This window comes from Acanthopagrus latus, chromosome 20, assembly GCF_904848185.1.
Source record: "Acanthopagrus latus isolate v.2019 chromosome 20, fAcaLat1.1, whole genome shotgun sequence".
Classification (NCBI taxonomy): Eukaryota; Metazoa; Chordata; class Actinopteri; order Spariformes; family Sparidae; genus Acanthopagrus; species Acanthopagrus latus.
In genome coordinates, this window is record NC_051058.1 from 15,093,696 (window position 1) to 15,109,679 (window position 15,984).

Consider the following 15,984-nt stretch of genomic DNA (forward strand, 5'->3'; position numbering starts at 1 on the left):
TCACTGCCGTTTAATCCAATAAAACGTCAGAAAATCAACATATAAATCACAAAAACACATCTGGTAAAGCTATGTAAGGTCTATTTTATTGTTAATCTTGATTGTTTAGGTGCATTGCGTAAAAGGAACCTCCCACCTGAGTTAAAAAAAAAAAAAAAGCCAAATGTCTGATATAAAAAAAAAAAAAATCCACTGCAGTGTTGATGCATAAGCAATTCAAAGCCACCTCAGCCAACAGCGAGCAATCAAGTAAAATCCATCTCCGTGTGCGCTAAAGGAGCAGACAAACTGCGCCGCCGGGACAGATTCTGTTTGAACGCCAAATGACACAAATCAAAGACGTTGCAGGGCATTCACTCAGCAGGAAATATATATATATAAATGAATCATTTTTCATAAACTGACGTGCACAGTGTGGTGTGTGTGTGCTGGGCCAAAGCTCGTTTTTGTTTTGTTTTTTTCATTTCAAGTCAGCGTTTGCCAGATGGGGAGCATAATATGGAGCAAATCCTGAACCTGAACCTGCTCCAGCTGACACACAGAGAGAGACCGAAAGACTTCTGGACACGCCAGCGGTCAGCTTTAGCGGAGAGATTTCCCCCCTCGTTTCCCACGTCCCCGCAGGTCTTACCCCAGTAGGAGATTACATGGAAGCATGCACCGAAGCTGTACCAGATGCTGTCCTGGTCCTCTTTGTCGGCGACCTGGCCGTGGCCCATCCTGACCCTGTAACCCTTCTGGAAGAGCTCCCCGGTCGATTTCTTGCGCCTCCTCGTGTTAGGAATCGTCTCGTGGTGCGTGCCCCCGTCGGGCCCCCTGTACGCTAACATCTTAGTGGGAATCATGTCTGAAAAGTTACTTTTGGTCTTCCCCCATTAAAAAAAAAAAATTCTAAAAGTCTGCTTCACGTCCACGTCTTCGCTACTCTGCTTCCCTATCAGGTGGAAAAAATATCCGCCTCCTCCAGAACGAGAGAAAAAGAAAAGGAATCGGCTGCCTTCGTGATGGCAGCGACCGACAGGTTTGGCGTCAAATGGAAAGAAGATTTTTTTTTTTTATCAGATTTATCACAGACTTTCAGAGTATTCTCGCTGTGACGAGGCGTGTTCGGTGAGCTTAAAGCAAACCCTTTTCCCATCAGGATATTAGAGTGTAAGCTCCTTTAGGATTCATCCAGGGAAAGGAAGAGGCCGGGCAGCAGAGTCTGTCCATCAGCTGGCTTCACTCTGTAACCTACATCTCGTCTCTATAACCCCGCTCTCGACAAACCGAATTTCATCCCCTAATCTTGGACGGGAACAGCGTGTATCTTTTGTCTTACGGCAGAGCAGAAACAAGTCATGTGAACAACAGCCAGCCAAGCTTGCGTACGGGACCACGACAAGCTCTGGCAATAATTGTGTTTCTCTATGGATTTAGTGATTCCGCAATAATCCTTAAATTAATCACAGTTGATGTCATAACTGCTATTGTGGTCGAGAACTAAGTGCGCAGCAGGAAGGGGTGATGCCGCAAAGAGAGAAAGTGCAGCAGCTGACCTGAGTCTGTTTAATCTGAACATGAAATGAAACTTGAAACGTGTCACTTGTGCTGCCAGAGAAGCTGTCAAATGTCCCGGAGTGGAGAGTTGATTGTTTTTCTGACTTATCTTAGATTAATTTGCAGTATTTCCAATGAAAAATGAAGCAAAGATTAGAAATAATTGCATCATTTTGTGGTTTTAGCACTTTCTATACCAAATCCTGTAACTTTCTATATTTTCCTCCAGATCAACTGCAAATTTATCTGGAGGTTGTGGAAATTTGAACTTATTGCAGTTGAAATGCTTCCAGTTTGCTGGCACAGATCTACAGGACTGGTTTCCCAGAGTGGTCGGGGGTCACGACGCCAACAGAGGGCGCCAACAAAATGTTGGCGAGGGGCCACACAACAATTAACAGAAAGAAAATTGTTGTTTCCTCTACGCTAAATTACATTTATCTTTTGTATCTCTAATCTGCACTTCAGGACACTACTTATTATTCAAAGATTAAATCAAACATTTTAAAAAATTACTCTTAAAGTGAATTCCCTTATTCCATTTTCAGACTAAACTCTAATGACTCAGAGCTCTACCTCACATTTTACATCCCGATTTCACAGACCTCTTTGATAAAAGCCTTTGCATTTTTCCTTTTTCCTTCTTTCCTTATACAGTAATCTTTCTGAAGCATATTTATCTAAAAACAGTTTGACCCTCAAGTTAGGAACCGCTCTGCATTTAATGAAAAATCTGAAACATGTGGCTGTTCAGATATTTGAAGGAGATGAACTGGATTCTTTTATCATGTCAGAGATAAACATGCTGCTCGCTTCACACCTGCAGCAGGACAGAACTTCAGGCGTCTTCCAGCCGCTGTATGTTGTTTCTGGATTTGTTGACACGACGATCAAAAATGTGTCACCATCGCGCCCACACGCATCAACGAGAGCGCTTGTGTGAGAGCATATTAGCGCCCACCGTGCGTGTATTTGTGTCAAAATGTTCAGACATGAGCACTGGCGAGAGCGATGGTTTGGCCGCGAGCCGGATGAAATATGGAGTTTTGATCGAGGGAGTTTTCGACAGCTGCAAGCGAAACGCCCGCTGAGCTGGTTGTGACCTCGCCACCTGTTTGACCTCAGTTTAACTAAACAGTAAATCACTTGCTAATCCGTACATGACCATATTGAGGGAGATTATGACATTTCCCACTGGAATCAGCTCCACATTTCAAACCGCAGGGACATGTCGGTGCGTTTGTTTACGCTTTGATTCACAAAAATGCTGCCAAAACACTATTTAACTTTATAGAGACAATATTACTCATCATGGGAATATCTAGCATATCTTGTTTTGAATAATCTACCATCAATAATCCTCCATCGTATCTGTGACAACTTCAGCAAACAGAATCTAGTCTCATTTGATTGGTTGAAATCATCTGATGACCGTCATTGTCATCATAACAGCGACACATGACAAAGCAAGTTTTAGTAGTCTTTAGTTTTGTTAATTATGTGATTTCCACCAGATATCTTTCTAACCATGCAGACCACACGGAGTCTCAGAGTCTGAGGGATTATTTAGTGCCTTGTTTTTCTGTTTTTTGGCAGAATGCTTTCTAACAACAGCACAACACCTGTGCAGAAAAGTGAAGCAGGGAAGAAAATAAAACAACAACAGCAAAAAAAACAATACAGCAGCGCAGTGCCATACGGAGGCCCCAAGGGCAGAACATTTGCCATTTTTCTAAGTCTGATGTAAACTATTTTTGTAACAGATGAAAAAAAATGTTATATAATTTTTTCATAATAATCTGATAATCTGAGTTTATAAAATTAAAAAACAGCCAGGAAAAAAAGACAGGTGTGATTTGTTATGTCAGGGTCATTTTAAAAAGTGTTTTTGTAATACTCATTTGAGCCACAGGAGGCTCAAATGGAAGTGCACCACAACACCATGTCCCCACATGTCCCCACATGTCCCCTCATGTCCCCGTAGGACTTAAAGTGTACTTGTTGTGCATCACCTGCCAATTTTTTTTTTCTTTCACAAATGAAAAGTAGTAGAAGGCTATTTAGATCAGACTTTTAGCATCTCAGAATTATTCCCACTGACTCCTCACTACAGCAGCAACAACATGCCTTGTTTCTAACAAACCAATAACCATCAGTTTAATGCAACTAACAACAATATAAACACTGTAAACTGCTATCCAAATCAACTACAGTACAATCTAATACTGGAAAATAAAAAATTAAAAAGTCAGCCATCCCCTCACATGTCCACTAGATGGCCCCAGCAGCCAACACCAGCTCACTCTACTTGTATTGTTTTCACACCACAAGTCACAGAGCATTAAGCCCATGGAGGAAACACACAGCCACATTATGCAACTGTACCCATCAAGCTGTCACACTGACTCTAAAGTGGAGGCTGTTCAGTGCTGAGAGAGGCGCTGACATCGGCCGCGCGGCAGGTTAGCTCCTCAGCTGACTGCAGAAGAAAAAGCAGCTATAAAAACCTGTCATGCAGCAAGAAAAAAATGATCCCCTTGATCCTCTAATTCCTGACAGACCTCTCCGAGTGATGAGCTTCACACATTTAGCAGATTGACTTCCTATTCAGGCGCTCGAGCCCCCCGCCAGCAAAGCTTATTACCTTTCTTTTTTTTATCCATTCATGAACTTTTCAATCACAGCATGTTTTGGTTTGAGCGTTAGTGCAGGTGAGCAGGAGAGTGAAGGGCAGGTGAACGACCCCTGCAGTGAAATGCCCACTGACCCCAACACACACGGCTGAAGATGTGATGGGAAAAATGACATTTCCATTCAAATCAAGTTTAAAAGGCACACCAGATGATAGCCGTACAATGTTTGATACTGTCTTCATGCCAGCAGCCGTAAGTCCAGATAGTAGAGCTTCTGAGTCACCATGCTGTGCTATAGTCTTTAATTTGATACACTTTTAATAGTGAGGGACATTCAAACCTCGCATGCATGCCATGCAACGTCCAGAGGTTCACTTGATGACAAAAATATCAAACCTATACGGCTAAAATTGCCAGTGTGCCCATGGCAACGACTACAAAACACCAACAAGTTCCCATCTTTCAGCTTCAGAGACCTGCTAAGATTATCCGGTGCGTTTGCTGACAGTTGCAACATCCACACAATCCACTGGGTGGCGCCACAGGCTCTAAATACTAGCCTGAATGTCCACCGTCCTAAGCTTGGTCCTATTGTGATGTGATGTGAGCGTCCTTACCGAGCCAGCTCCTGTTGAGATACACCGACACAAACACTGGGGGAACCGTGAAGAAGTCCACCACGGAGTTCACCTCCAGCCAGAACCACAGCTTGTCATTGGCAGCAATAAACTGTGGGAACGAACGGTTGAAGATAAGATCCGTGGATTTCAAGAGAATCTCAAATAAATCAAATGTTTCAACTTTATCATTTAACTTACACGCAGGCCGAAATACAGCAAGAAGAAGACGTTGAACGCCATGTCAATCTGCAGCGTGAAGTCCTTGTAGAAGTTCTGACACGACTCGATTGGGCTGTCGGAGGGAGAAACAACATATTTAAACCTCTTACAAATATCGAAAGACAAATGTGGAAAAGTTTGTCATGAAAAAAAATATCAACGATCAAACTTATTTTCCTGAAAATGCATTTTTTTTTTTTTACTTTTCCAAGAAAGAAAGAGGAACTTAAGTGCTGTAAAAAGTGCAAGAGTTGGTATGTTCCAATGGTTTCTCTGTTGAGAAAAGGACATGCATTAATCCGTCACACAAGCAAAAGAACTTGTCGAGATACCTGGTTAACCCTTAAATAACTGCAGAACAATCCATCTGATGCATTGTGACATAGTGAACAATGATGCCTTTGTTTTTTTTCCTCTCGGGCCTGCATTTCCTACATTTCAGGGTGGATATCGAGTCAAACGTGGTGGAAATGCAGAGCCAAGGCAGTAGTTTAAGGGTTAAAATGCATGCAGGGGGTCATGTCCTCTTTTTTTAATGAAGTCAGGCAGCCATAGCAAACGCTAGCAATGCAGTGAAGTCTCACCCTCAAAATGCTTGTATCTGGCACAAAGAATTCAAATAAAGAGAAATAAATAACCAAGTAAATGTGACTGTAATAGGTTAGTAGGGTTGGGTAATGAAAACACAGGATTACTGGACATTCAAGGGTAAACAGTTAATTAACTTTAATCGCTGTAATGAGGAGTATAGGTTTGATTGATATGTCATTTATGAATAGTCGAGTAAAATGAATAAAAATCGAATAGATTTTAATGACTGAAGTGCTGAATGGTGTTAGCTGAAGCAATTAGCTGGTAAATCAATTAGTAGCCTGGCAGAAAATGTATATACGACAACTGTGAGACTTGATTAATCAGCAAAACATCTGCTGCTTCCAGCTGCACAGATGTCTGGATTTACTGTTTTTCCAAGTTTTGAGTTTATATCTTTGGATTTTTGGACAAAGCAAACTATTTAAAACATCTTCTTAGCTGGGAACTTGTTTTCTGTTTATCATCATCATTATCTGTCAAAACCTTTTTTCTTTGACGTTTGTTTTCACAAATTACTTTTCTCACTTGCATCTCCGGGCTTCCGTACTTCTCTTTAGGTTAATTGCTTGAAAATAATCATACAACTACTGGTTGTATCTCCAAAGCGGCGTTTCCTAACCTGGTATCGGGATTCTCTCCAATGAGTCACAAAGATAACTAATATGATAGGAATGCAAAACATATATACAGTATACATGTCTTTACAGAAAAGATATTTAACCTTTCATTAGATTTTTAATTTTTTCTTCAGACATACATCGTGACTTTTCTGTAGTCTTCGATTTTTCAAATTACTGGATCTACAAATGATTTAAAGAATAAATATTTGGCCGTATGCAACTTTGGATGAGGGGCTGCAAATACATATCACTTCATTCTAAAGGTCCAGTGTGTCGGATTTAGTGGCATCTTGTGGCTACAACTGAACATCCCTCATCTCACTGTTCCCTACAACGGCTGCTAAAATGCAAAAAACGTGACAGTCCCTCCCTCACTCTCTGGAGCCAGTGTTTGTTTTGACCATTCTGGGACACCGTAGAAACATGGCAGTGCATCATGGTGGACACTCATCTGTAGACATAAGAGTGTCATTCTGAGGGCACAGGTGATTATACACATAATGACACAATTCTGAATATTATTTTCCTTTCTGCCAACAGATTCCTCTAGATCTCACACACTGGACCTTTAAGGGGGAACCAGATGAAAAGGTTGGTTACGTACAGGTTAATGACCCATGCTGACTATTATCCCCTGTGTCCCTCTCACACATTCAGTCAGTTTGTTTTCGTGCCGTTTTGTTAGATCCCTAATGTACACTCACATTCACAAGCTTCGCTAATGCACACCTCGTCGCTCAGCAGCAACAATCTCCCCTGTGCTGTTTTAATACCACTCGGATTAAAGCAAATTGCTTTGGTTATGTAAAATTCTAAAAAAAAAAAAAAAAAAAAAAAAATCGAATGAACTCCATCTGATAAAAAAGAAAAAAAAAAACACTGTCCTCATGGAGTTCAGGGGGTGACATTAAAAAAAAAAATACTCTTGGGGATTATTTTGAACCGATCTGATGCACAGCGGATGACACTCGGCCGATCTTCTAGTTGGGGATCAGGAGGTCAGTGATGTGATGAAGAAGACTCCAGCTATCCTCGTCAGTGACCAGCAGACAGCGTGTTGTTTCGGCTCGGCTGCACCAGATTTAATTGGTTGGAAAATGGCTGAAGTTCTACTCGACCCTGTCACCAGCATTCTGAATATTTTTACCATCATCACCTCAGGAAAAGATTGTTTTAATAACGTTTTGCCTCCTGAAAGAACACCCTGTCCGTGGAACAAAAGAGCGAATATCTGAAAGGCACATCTTTCAGAAAACCACTTCACAAAACAAAACGAAAAACAGTCGTGATAAGTTTTGGAAAATGAGTCACACTCCTTAAAAACCACAATAGTAAGACACTTCATTTTGTGTCTTTTGCAGATTAACTGATAATGTAATGAGCACTGGTTGATGTTTTGATTGCACTCCGGCTGATTTCCTCCCCCTTTTCCACTGCGTTTCATTTAACTGCTGCACTGAACTTTCTCGCATCTAGATGATATCTCAAAAGTAACAATGGTGTAAAAAGAAAACAGTCTTCTCCGAGGCACCTCTAAGAATAGTCCGAAAGCGGCGGATAGCTCTGCCCGCATTCGCTCGTAATGACACGTCATCCCAGCAAATCCCTGTCGTGGCGGGGTGACAGACCATACAGTGGAGGCAGACCTGCAGTGCTAAATAATTGAGTTCCAGTAGGCCTGGTTTGAAAGGAGGGCTAAGCCTGTTATGGATCACAAACCCTCCCCTGCTCACGGTCTCTCTCAGCGTTGTGCAGTTCGGACTCAGATCAAACCGAAGAGCTTAACGTGATTTCAAACCTTGGAGGTCGAGATGATCTGAGTCTGCTGAAGGTGTCAGGTCACAGAGAGACCACTTTAACAAGATGATGTTTGAACATCTTTAAGTTTTGGTGTTGATACCTTACTTTGCTGAACATAGGTGAAACTATTATCTAAGTCTACAAGTTTAATGCTTCTGTAATGAACTTTGTTTACATTACCAATTAATGTAATGAAGTGCTGCTAGACTCGATGCCCCAGTTGCAGCAACAAAACCCAGAAATAATCAGCACCCAAATTAGAAGTTCTACAGACCTCTCTGGCCTCTTTCAGCACATTTCTTTGGTTTATAGCATGCAAACTCTTTTCAGACAGTTTCCAAGTGCAACGAACATTTCTTTTCTGCTAAACAAACCAGCGTCTGATGCCTCTAAAGCTAAATGCCCACCAGCAACTTGAAGACCCACTTAGTAGCTAGTGAGGGAAGAAAGCAATATTTTTCTCAGGAGACAAAGCTTAAAGTTTTTGCTTAGCCTTATTTAAGCCTAAAACAGACCTTAAGCTAGGCTATAAAACAGAGCTAACAGGACAGCTAATGTCAAAACTTTAGTTCAAGCCAGCAGCAAAACACAACAAACCAGCAGCAAAACACAACATATGCTGTTTTTTCCAGCAAGGAGGTGAGTTATTAAAATGTAGAAGCAAAAATATAAAGCAGAGCTAAGGTGAAAATGTGAACGAACAAGTTAGCTACTTACATTACCAGCTGAAAGAGCGCTGTTTTTCCCAGGAGTCGGTGGAGCTAAGGCTAAAACTTTTAGCTATAGGTACATGGTGCTAAACTTAGTTACTAATGGACTGCAACTGCAACTTTTTGCTACCTTGTTAGCCATCATAACCATGTGTTTACAGCTAACTACCTGGTCCAAACTGGTCGAAAATGTGTTTTTGCTAAAGCCAGTTTAAATTAAGCTACAAGTTTTAGCCATAGATCTGGTGTTCCCCAGCCTGAAACTGGAGAGACACTAGCATTTAGCAGCTAAAAGAGAGATATTCTTCTTAGGAGTTGTTGGAGGTGAAGTAAAACTTTTAGCTTAGTTCTGTTTTAGCCTACGACAGAGCTAAATGTGAGTTAGCCTCCTAATGGAAACACAGCCTCAAATGAATGCTAAAGTGTTTGCTAGCATGTTATTTTTGTGATTACAGCTGTTTTCGCTGCTCCCAACTGGCCCAAAATAATCAGTTTATGCAAGTTTAAATTAAGTTATTAATATTTTTTTAACAAGATGTGTTAAAAACGTGCTGTATTACAGTTGAATAATAATACACTTTTCACCATTGAGGTTTGACACTCAGCTGTACTTTTACATTAATGAATCAAAGAAACTGCAGGGAACTTTCAAAGTTTGTTATTAACAAATGACCACATGGACACTTAGGGTGCAAACTGAGACAAGACTTGAGCTTAATGAAGAGAAACGCCCTTTGTAACATAACTCGCAGCTCATAGCTTGAGCTCTTCTGTACAAATTTAAGTGGGTCTTCAGTGTTGACGTCTCTCTGTGTCGCTTCCAGCCAGGTCGGCCTGTCCGTCATACAACAGCCTCCCCAGCCCTCGCAGGACTAATTACAGGAAGGGCTGTATCTATTACAGTCCGCTGCCACTTAGGAGCAAGCAAGAGAGCAGCTAACTGGCTGCTCTTTGGCTTTAAGTACTGGGCTTGTTGGGTTGACAGGTAGTGAAAAATACTGTGTGAATAATAGAGAGACCTGGACAAGACTGAATAAAAACTAGGACAAAGAGCCGAGTGGGATGAATATGAATATAAGTCATCGAACAGGTGCTGTGGCATCGTTCTCATTGTCCACTTAACAATGCTGCTTTCTTGTGTGCGAAAAAGGTTAAAGACGGAGGTCGTAGGTCATCCTTCATCAGGTGGAAAGGTATACAAGCATTGGTTCTGGGAAACGGGAGGCCACAGATGGCATCGGTGAGGGATGTAACTCTACCTGAGCTTGTCCAGTTAATGAAATGAGATCATGCCTGAAAACCACAAGCCCACAGCTGTATGCAGTCTTATGAAATTACAAATAACCTGAATATAAAAGCTTCAGGAGGCATGAGCCAGATTACGCGAGTTTTACGGCCCATTTTCTCCTCTCTGCCTTAACGCTGCTCCCAGTGGAGAGTCCCTGCGCGCTCGATAAAAGCTTTTTACCCTGCTGTATTTTGCTCTGCTCCTTAATGGCACGTCCTGTGCAAACACCGCCGCGCCGCAGTAACAGTATACTGTCACGAGCCGAGCTAAAAGGGTCTTCCGCTTCCTCGAGGTTGATGAGCAATGGGGATTGTTTTAGAGCAGGAACTTTGGTCTTTCCTGCCCCGTCTGAGGGTCTGATCCTTTTCATTACGGAGATTAAGCAAGCAGCACTGGCTGTTTGTCAGCAGAGATCGCCCGTAAGCTCAGAGCAGTTTACCTTGAAGGGGATTGGATGAAATACAGGCAGCGTTCTCGAATACTGTCGACGCAGCACAAAGCACTCAATGTTATTAAAGCTAGTATGACAGTATATGGGGATTTATGAGGGTATAGGGAATGGATAATGGCTGAGGTCTCTTAAGCTAATCTAAATCATACATGTCTGAAATATATGCAATTTTCTGATAATCCATAAAACGGAAGCATCATTTTACCAGCAGGATGTGATTAACTTTGACCACAATGAGACCATTATATAGACAACGTGACTGGTAAGTTTCTGTTTTTCTCTGAGATGAAACTGATAAAATGTCAATTTGATAAATCAGCTGTTAGCTTTACTGGAGGACTCAGGATGTTGTGAGGGGTGGAGGTGAAACATTTCAAAGAAAAGAGCACAAGAAGGGCAACTTAAAGGGCATTTTGTCCACTAGAAGGGCATCATCGAGGGAACTTTATCTGCCTGAGCCTGCCAGTGGTTAGCTCTGAGCTAACGGACTCAGAGAATAGAGACCCAACACCTCCAGTCATATGCAAGGCGACTTAAATGTGTAAATGTGCATCCCCTTTCATCCAATAGATTTAAGAAGAAACACAACAAAACAAAGCTTAATGCAATAAACTTCATAAACAATTGATAAATTAATGTCATATTTCGATGTACAGTGGTGAGATAAACACATGATGTACATTAGACATGGACATATTTTACCATGCAACAAATACTGAGTAAGTATTGCCCAGGACAATGGCAAAATCTAAGATTTGACCACCTGTTGAATTCACACTCCAAACAAATAGAGGGCAGCATATCACTAGAGCAAACGCTAACTGCTGCTCAGTGTAGCTGCTGTTAGCTAACTTAGCCATGCAGCTAGCAAACCCAACTGGCTCTTTGAAAACCAGGGGAAGCGTCGGTGCTTATACTTTTATTGAATGTGTATGCAATATTACATGTATTTGGACACAATATATTGTATGGGGCAAATGCTGGTTCAGTATTTGACCTGACATATTATTCATTAAAAACAATTTGAGTTTCATTCGTCCATTTTCAGACCTGTTCCGGTCAAAGTATTATTTACAAAGCCACATCTGATCTGACATGGTCCAATGAACGCTCATTATCAACTATCTGCAGTGGAACGAGTTAAATCAGGGTTAATTTTGGCAGCGTCCGAAGTAAAAGTCTGATGATTTGACACATAAATACTTACTCAGACGAGTCTATGAAGTATATGACAAGGGCTCCGATGCTGAGAGCAAATACGAGCACCACCTGGAAGAAAAAAGAAAAAAGGAACATTCTTACAAAGTTGCACATTATGATACTGAGACATCATTTGCAGTCGACTTTATAAAATAGTTTAGAGCCAGACGGTAGACGTTTAATCTATGGATGTGTCTATTTTATAGGAAATTAAACCAGTTTCAACCGTCTGACAAATTTGAGTGGAAGTGCTAATTTATTCCAATATTTACAAGAACAAATAGCAAAAATTGACTTTTGCAATGTGTGATGTTGTAATTTCCAATCCCTTTAAATACTGCATGACCTTGCTATTTTGTAGCGACACCACATCATTATGATGATTGGGAGACTTCGCAAAAACACGACTGTGATTGGGAAAATGATTCAAGGTTGTTGCAGAATTCGCAGCTGACTTGACAACTTCCTGGAAGGACTGAAAACTAAGTTACAAGGTGCTTTACAAGACATTAAGGCAGAGGAACAAAAGAAATGAATCAAGAATGAATATCAACAAATGAAATTAATCGTGCCTATCAGTGAGCACTGACAGACCTTGATACGTCTCTTACAGCCTGTTATAATTGTGTTATATAAAGCAGAAAGAAAGAGTCACAGTTTGGAACAGCAGTGTCACACACACACACTCATCAGCTACTGTACATATGACAGTGTAAATAAATACGCCAGAGCTCGGCTCATCATGTAAATTGGCAGCGGAAGAGTGGGCGAGGTGACAGAACGTGGCTTCAGCTTTCACAGACGGAGGAAAACAAGGAAGGATGCAGCAGCAGAGCCCTGAAGCTTTGGCCGCCGCAGCAGAGCAACAAGATAATTATACTTTTTTTAAAAAGAAAAACGGGGCACTGCTTTTTTTCTGTCAATCTGACTTTCCACAGGGGGAGACCCTGCTGTATAAACCAAGGCCTGGAGTAGGAAGATAGTCATTGAAGGCAGACAGGGAGGCAGGTTGCAGGGTGATAAACATGAGATCCAGGGGTGTTAGCCAACAAAGTCAGGTGACAGCTCTGACACTGACAGAGCTTAGGTGAAACTTAATAACTGTCGGGAATACCGCAAGAAGTCGGGGTTAACTGTAACTACAAATTAAAATGGGAAATAAACACGGCACAGATTGAGATATTTAGAGGTCAAAGGGTGGCCACTGTCATTTCGATCAGTGTTACCTGTAGGGAGAAAAAAACCCCTGTGTTCTCAAACCGACCCAACACTGCTGTCACAGAGAATCACACAGTAACATTCAGAAGTGACTGCTGTCACGTTGTGTTTGTCTAACCAGAGGAGGAAATGGAGGGCAGAGAAAAAAAATCTGTTACCTAACTCAAAAATCAGGCTTAAAACAGCAACTTAAGTGTTTTAATTGCATGTAAAATATCCATCTAGCTCTGTTGCATAAGGTAAATGAGTCACATACGTGTATAAATAAAGTAACTAGATGTTTGATTTATTACAGGAGAGTGAATAACCAATTTAAAATGCAATTATTGTCCAACAGTCCCCTTTAATTCAATCACGCCTCATCCAGTAGCAACCAGAACATATTTAAAGGGCAACTCCAACAGTTTTACACATTAAAGTGTTCTTACAGATCTTGTGGAGAACTACTACATATGTGAAAAAAAAGTAGTATAAAACCTTCTTGTAGCTCCAGCAGAAGCTGCATGTAATCTGATACATTGCCTCCTATTACCTGCATTGTGGGTAATGTAGGATTTGAAAAGCAGCGACTCACTATGAGCAGTTTAAAAACAAATTATTAAGATCAGCACGTCAAAACAAGAGACAACACTTTTTTATTTAATGCATTCTTCTTCCTTTTCAAAACCTGGCGCATGCATTACCCACAATGCAGCTTTGCCATTGAGTGACATCACTGGAGGCAAGTTATCAGATTACCTGCAGCTTGCTCTGGAGCCTCAAATGGCTACACAAGTAATAGTACTCTGTGAGACCTGTAAGCATTTTCCATCAAGACCCATGCAACAAAAATGTTGAAAAATGCCTTTTCTTAAAAGTTAAAGGGGTCTATTCTGGGCTGAGACACATCCTCCATCCAAGTTTCGTTGAAGTCCATTCAGTAGTTTTTGTGTAACGCTGGTTACAAACCAACCAGCTACCAACCAGTTTTTCGGTGAAAAACACAACTTTTAAATTAAATTAAATCCACTTATTTAATGTATTGACTCAACATGACAGAAAAAACATTGCACTAAATGACATTGAACGTACACTACGTAATAGTTCCTGCTTCTTACAGAGTCTATAAAAGAAGCTCAACCACAACACAGCTGATAAGTTTATATGTTTCACACTTTGCAATTCAGCTGTTGCAAAACACATTTTCTGACATTTTGTTTTTGAAGAGACCTAGATTTGTAATTCACTAAAAATAAGTTCATTGTGCAGTATCGTGATTTGACATTTGAAAGACAAAACACAAAGAAGCTCTTTGATACTGCTACAAAATGAGCGTCCCAATTTCCCTTTTTGAAAAGCCAGAGCTTACACAGACGAGGGCTCGACCCAGAGAAGCACAGAAGCGGACTGAAAGACGACTGAACAAATGTTTTACATCCTGAAATACATTACCAGGTTATCTCAACCCCTACCTGGCTTTCATCTATTTAAATGACACAATGGTCATCCTGAACAAGAAGCCACTGAGCATCCATAATGAATGAGCTCAGCCTAATTCATTTCCATGATGTGAAATTGTATTGTCAACCTGCAACCACTGATGGCCTCCTAATGACAAAAAGCACCTGCATGCATTTTTAATCGACCCCTCTTCTTTGAGAGCCAGGAAATCTCTTTATGCCTCTGACCGTCCCAGTTTAGAAACTGGAAACAATGTTGGTGCAACCCTAGAAATGCTAATGCCGCCGACAGAGGCAGGCTCAGGGATGGCAGTAAATAAAACACAGGCTGCGATGGCGAGGGGAGCAGTCATGACTGTGTTTGTCAATGAGGTGACAGCAGACGGTGCCAGCATTCATCATTTATCTCAGTCATCGGATAATGATGCATCACATCTGTATCTTCAGCCGTCTTCAGGCGTTGGCTGGCAGATGGCTCCACCCACAAGGGGGGGTGGGCACGGTGTTACGGGACTCACAGAAAGGGCCGACCAACGCATGACACTTAAAAGAGCAGCCATGACAACCTGATTTATATTTATTCCACTTAATGCCACAGCCAATTACAAGATGAGGGGGGAAATGACGCTGCAGTGAAAGAAAATGACAAATATGTTCCCTCAAAGCGAACAGTATTCATCCACTGCCAGGAAGGACATCAATTCTACGATATGGCGAAGAAACAAAAACAAAAAATCCTGAATCAGCAAGTCACAGTTACTTTTCAAATTACTTGAAACAAGTCCAGTTTAAGTCTCAAGTCATCGAAGATGTGTTCGATTAAATTTCAAGTTATTTGACAGAAGTCTGAGTCAGGTAATAACTATTTGAGAGTAAGTCTCAAGTCAAGGCACAAATTGTTTTCGAGGCAAGTCGAGGTCAAGTCTCAAGTCACTGGAGACAATTCCAAGCCAAGGCTTTGAAACTACAACCACCTGACTATTTGAATCAATTCAGACTCCAGTTTCAGGTTGTTTGAAATAAGTACCCGAATCTTTTGAGAAAAGACCAAGTCAAGGCTCAAGTCATCTGAGACCAGTCCAAGTGAAGTCTGAAGTTATTGGAAATAAAATGGCAATCAAGTTCTATATCAGTCGAAACAAGTCTGAGTCATGGCCCAAGTCGGTCAGAGTGAGTCTTAAACTAAGTCTCAAGTTATTTAAAACAAGTGTTAAGTCAAATCCAAAGGTCATTTGAGGTCAATCCAAAAAAAGTCAGGTTATTCAAAATAAGTCAGGATCAATTCTCAAGTCTGTTAGAATACTGTACATCTCAAGTCACAAATCAATCTGTACCATCAAGTCCAAGTAAAGTCTCAAGTTATCTGAAACAAGTCAGTCATCTCAGTTCATGTTAGAAAGGATTCACGACCTATTCATGTTAATTCTGATGTTATTTGAGACGTGTCAGACTCCAGTCCAGAGTCCTGCGGTTAGTCACCATTTATTTGAAGTCTCATGTCACTTAAAACAGGTCCCTTGTGAAGTTTCAAGGCATCTAACATCTTGTGTCATTTGAGTGACATATGAAGAGAGTCTCAAGGTCTCAAGAGAGTCTCACATAAAGTCTCAAAATCATTCAAGACAAACAAAGTGCTGAAAAATGTTCCTTTCA

The 15,984-nt window shown here is 41.1% G+C and overlaps 1 protein-coding gene across 9 annotated transcripts in view; it reads right to left on the reverse strand.

Moving 5' to 3' along the window:
• Window positions 1-15,984, reverse strand: part of LOC119009716 (calcium-activated potassium channel subunit alpha-1-like) — a 92,898-nt gene that overhangs the window by 40,571 nt on the left and 36,343 nt on the right. For all 9 annotated transcript variants that reach the window (XM_037081242.1, XM_037081243.1, XM_037081234.1 and 6 more), the window contains exons 3-5: window positions 11,682-11,743; window positions 4,991-5,084; window positions 4,790-4,901 (exon numbers count right to left, since the gene is read on the reverse strand). In XM_037081242.1, the coding sequence (XP_036937137.1) occupies window positions 4,790-4,901; window positions 4,991-5,084; window positions 11,682-11,743 (268 nt within the window). The remainder of the gene's footprint in view (window positions 1-4,789; window positions 4,902-4,990; window positions 5,085-11,681; window positions 11,744-15,984) is intronic.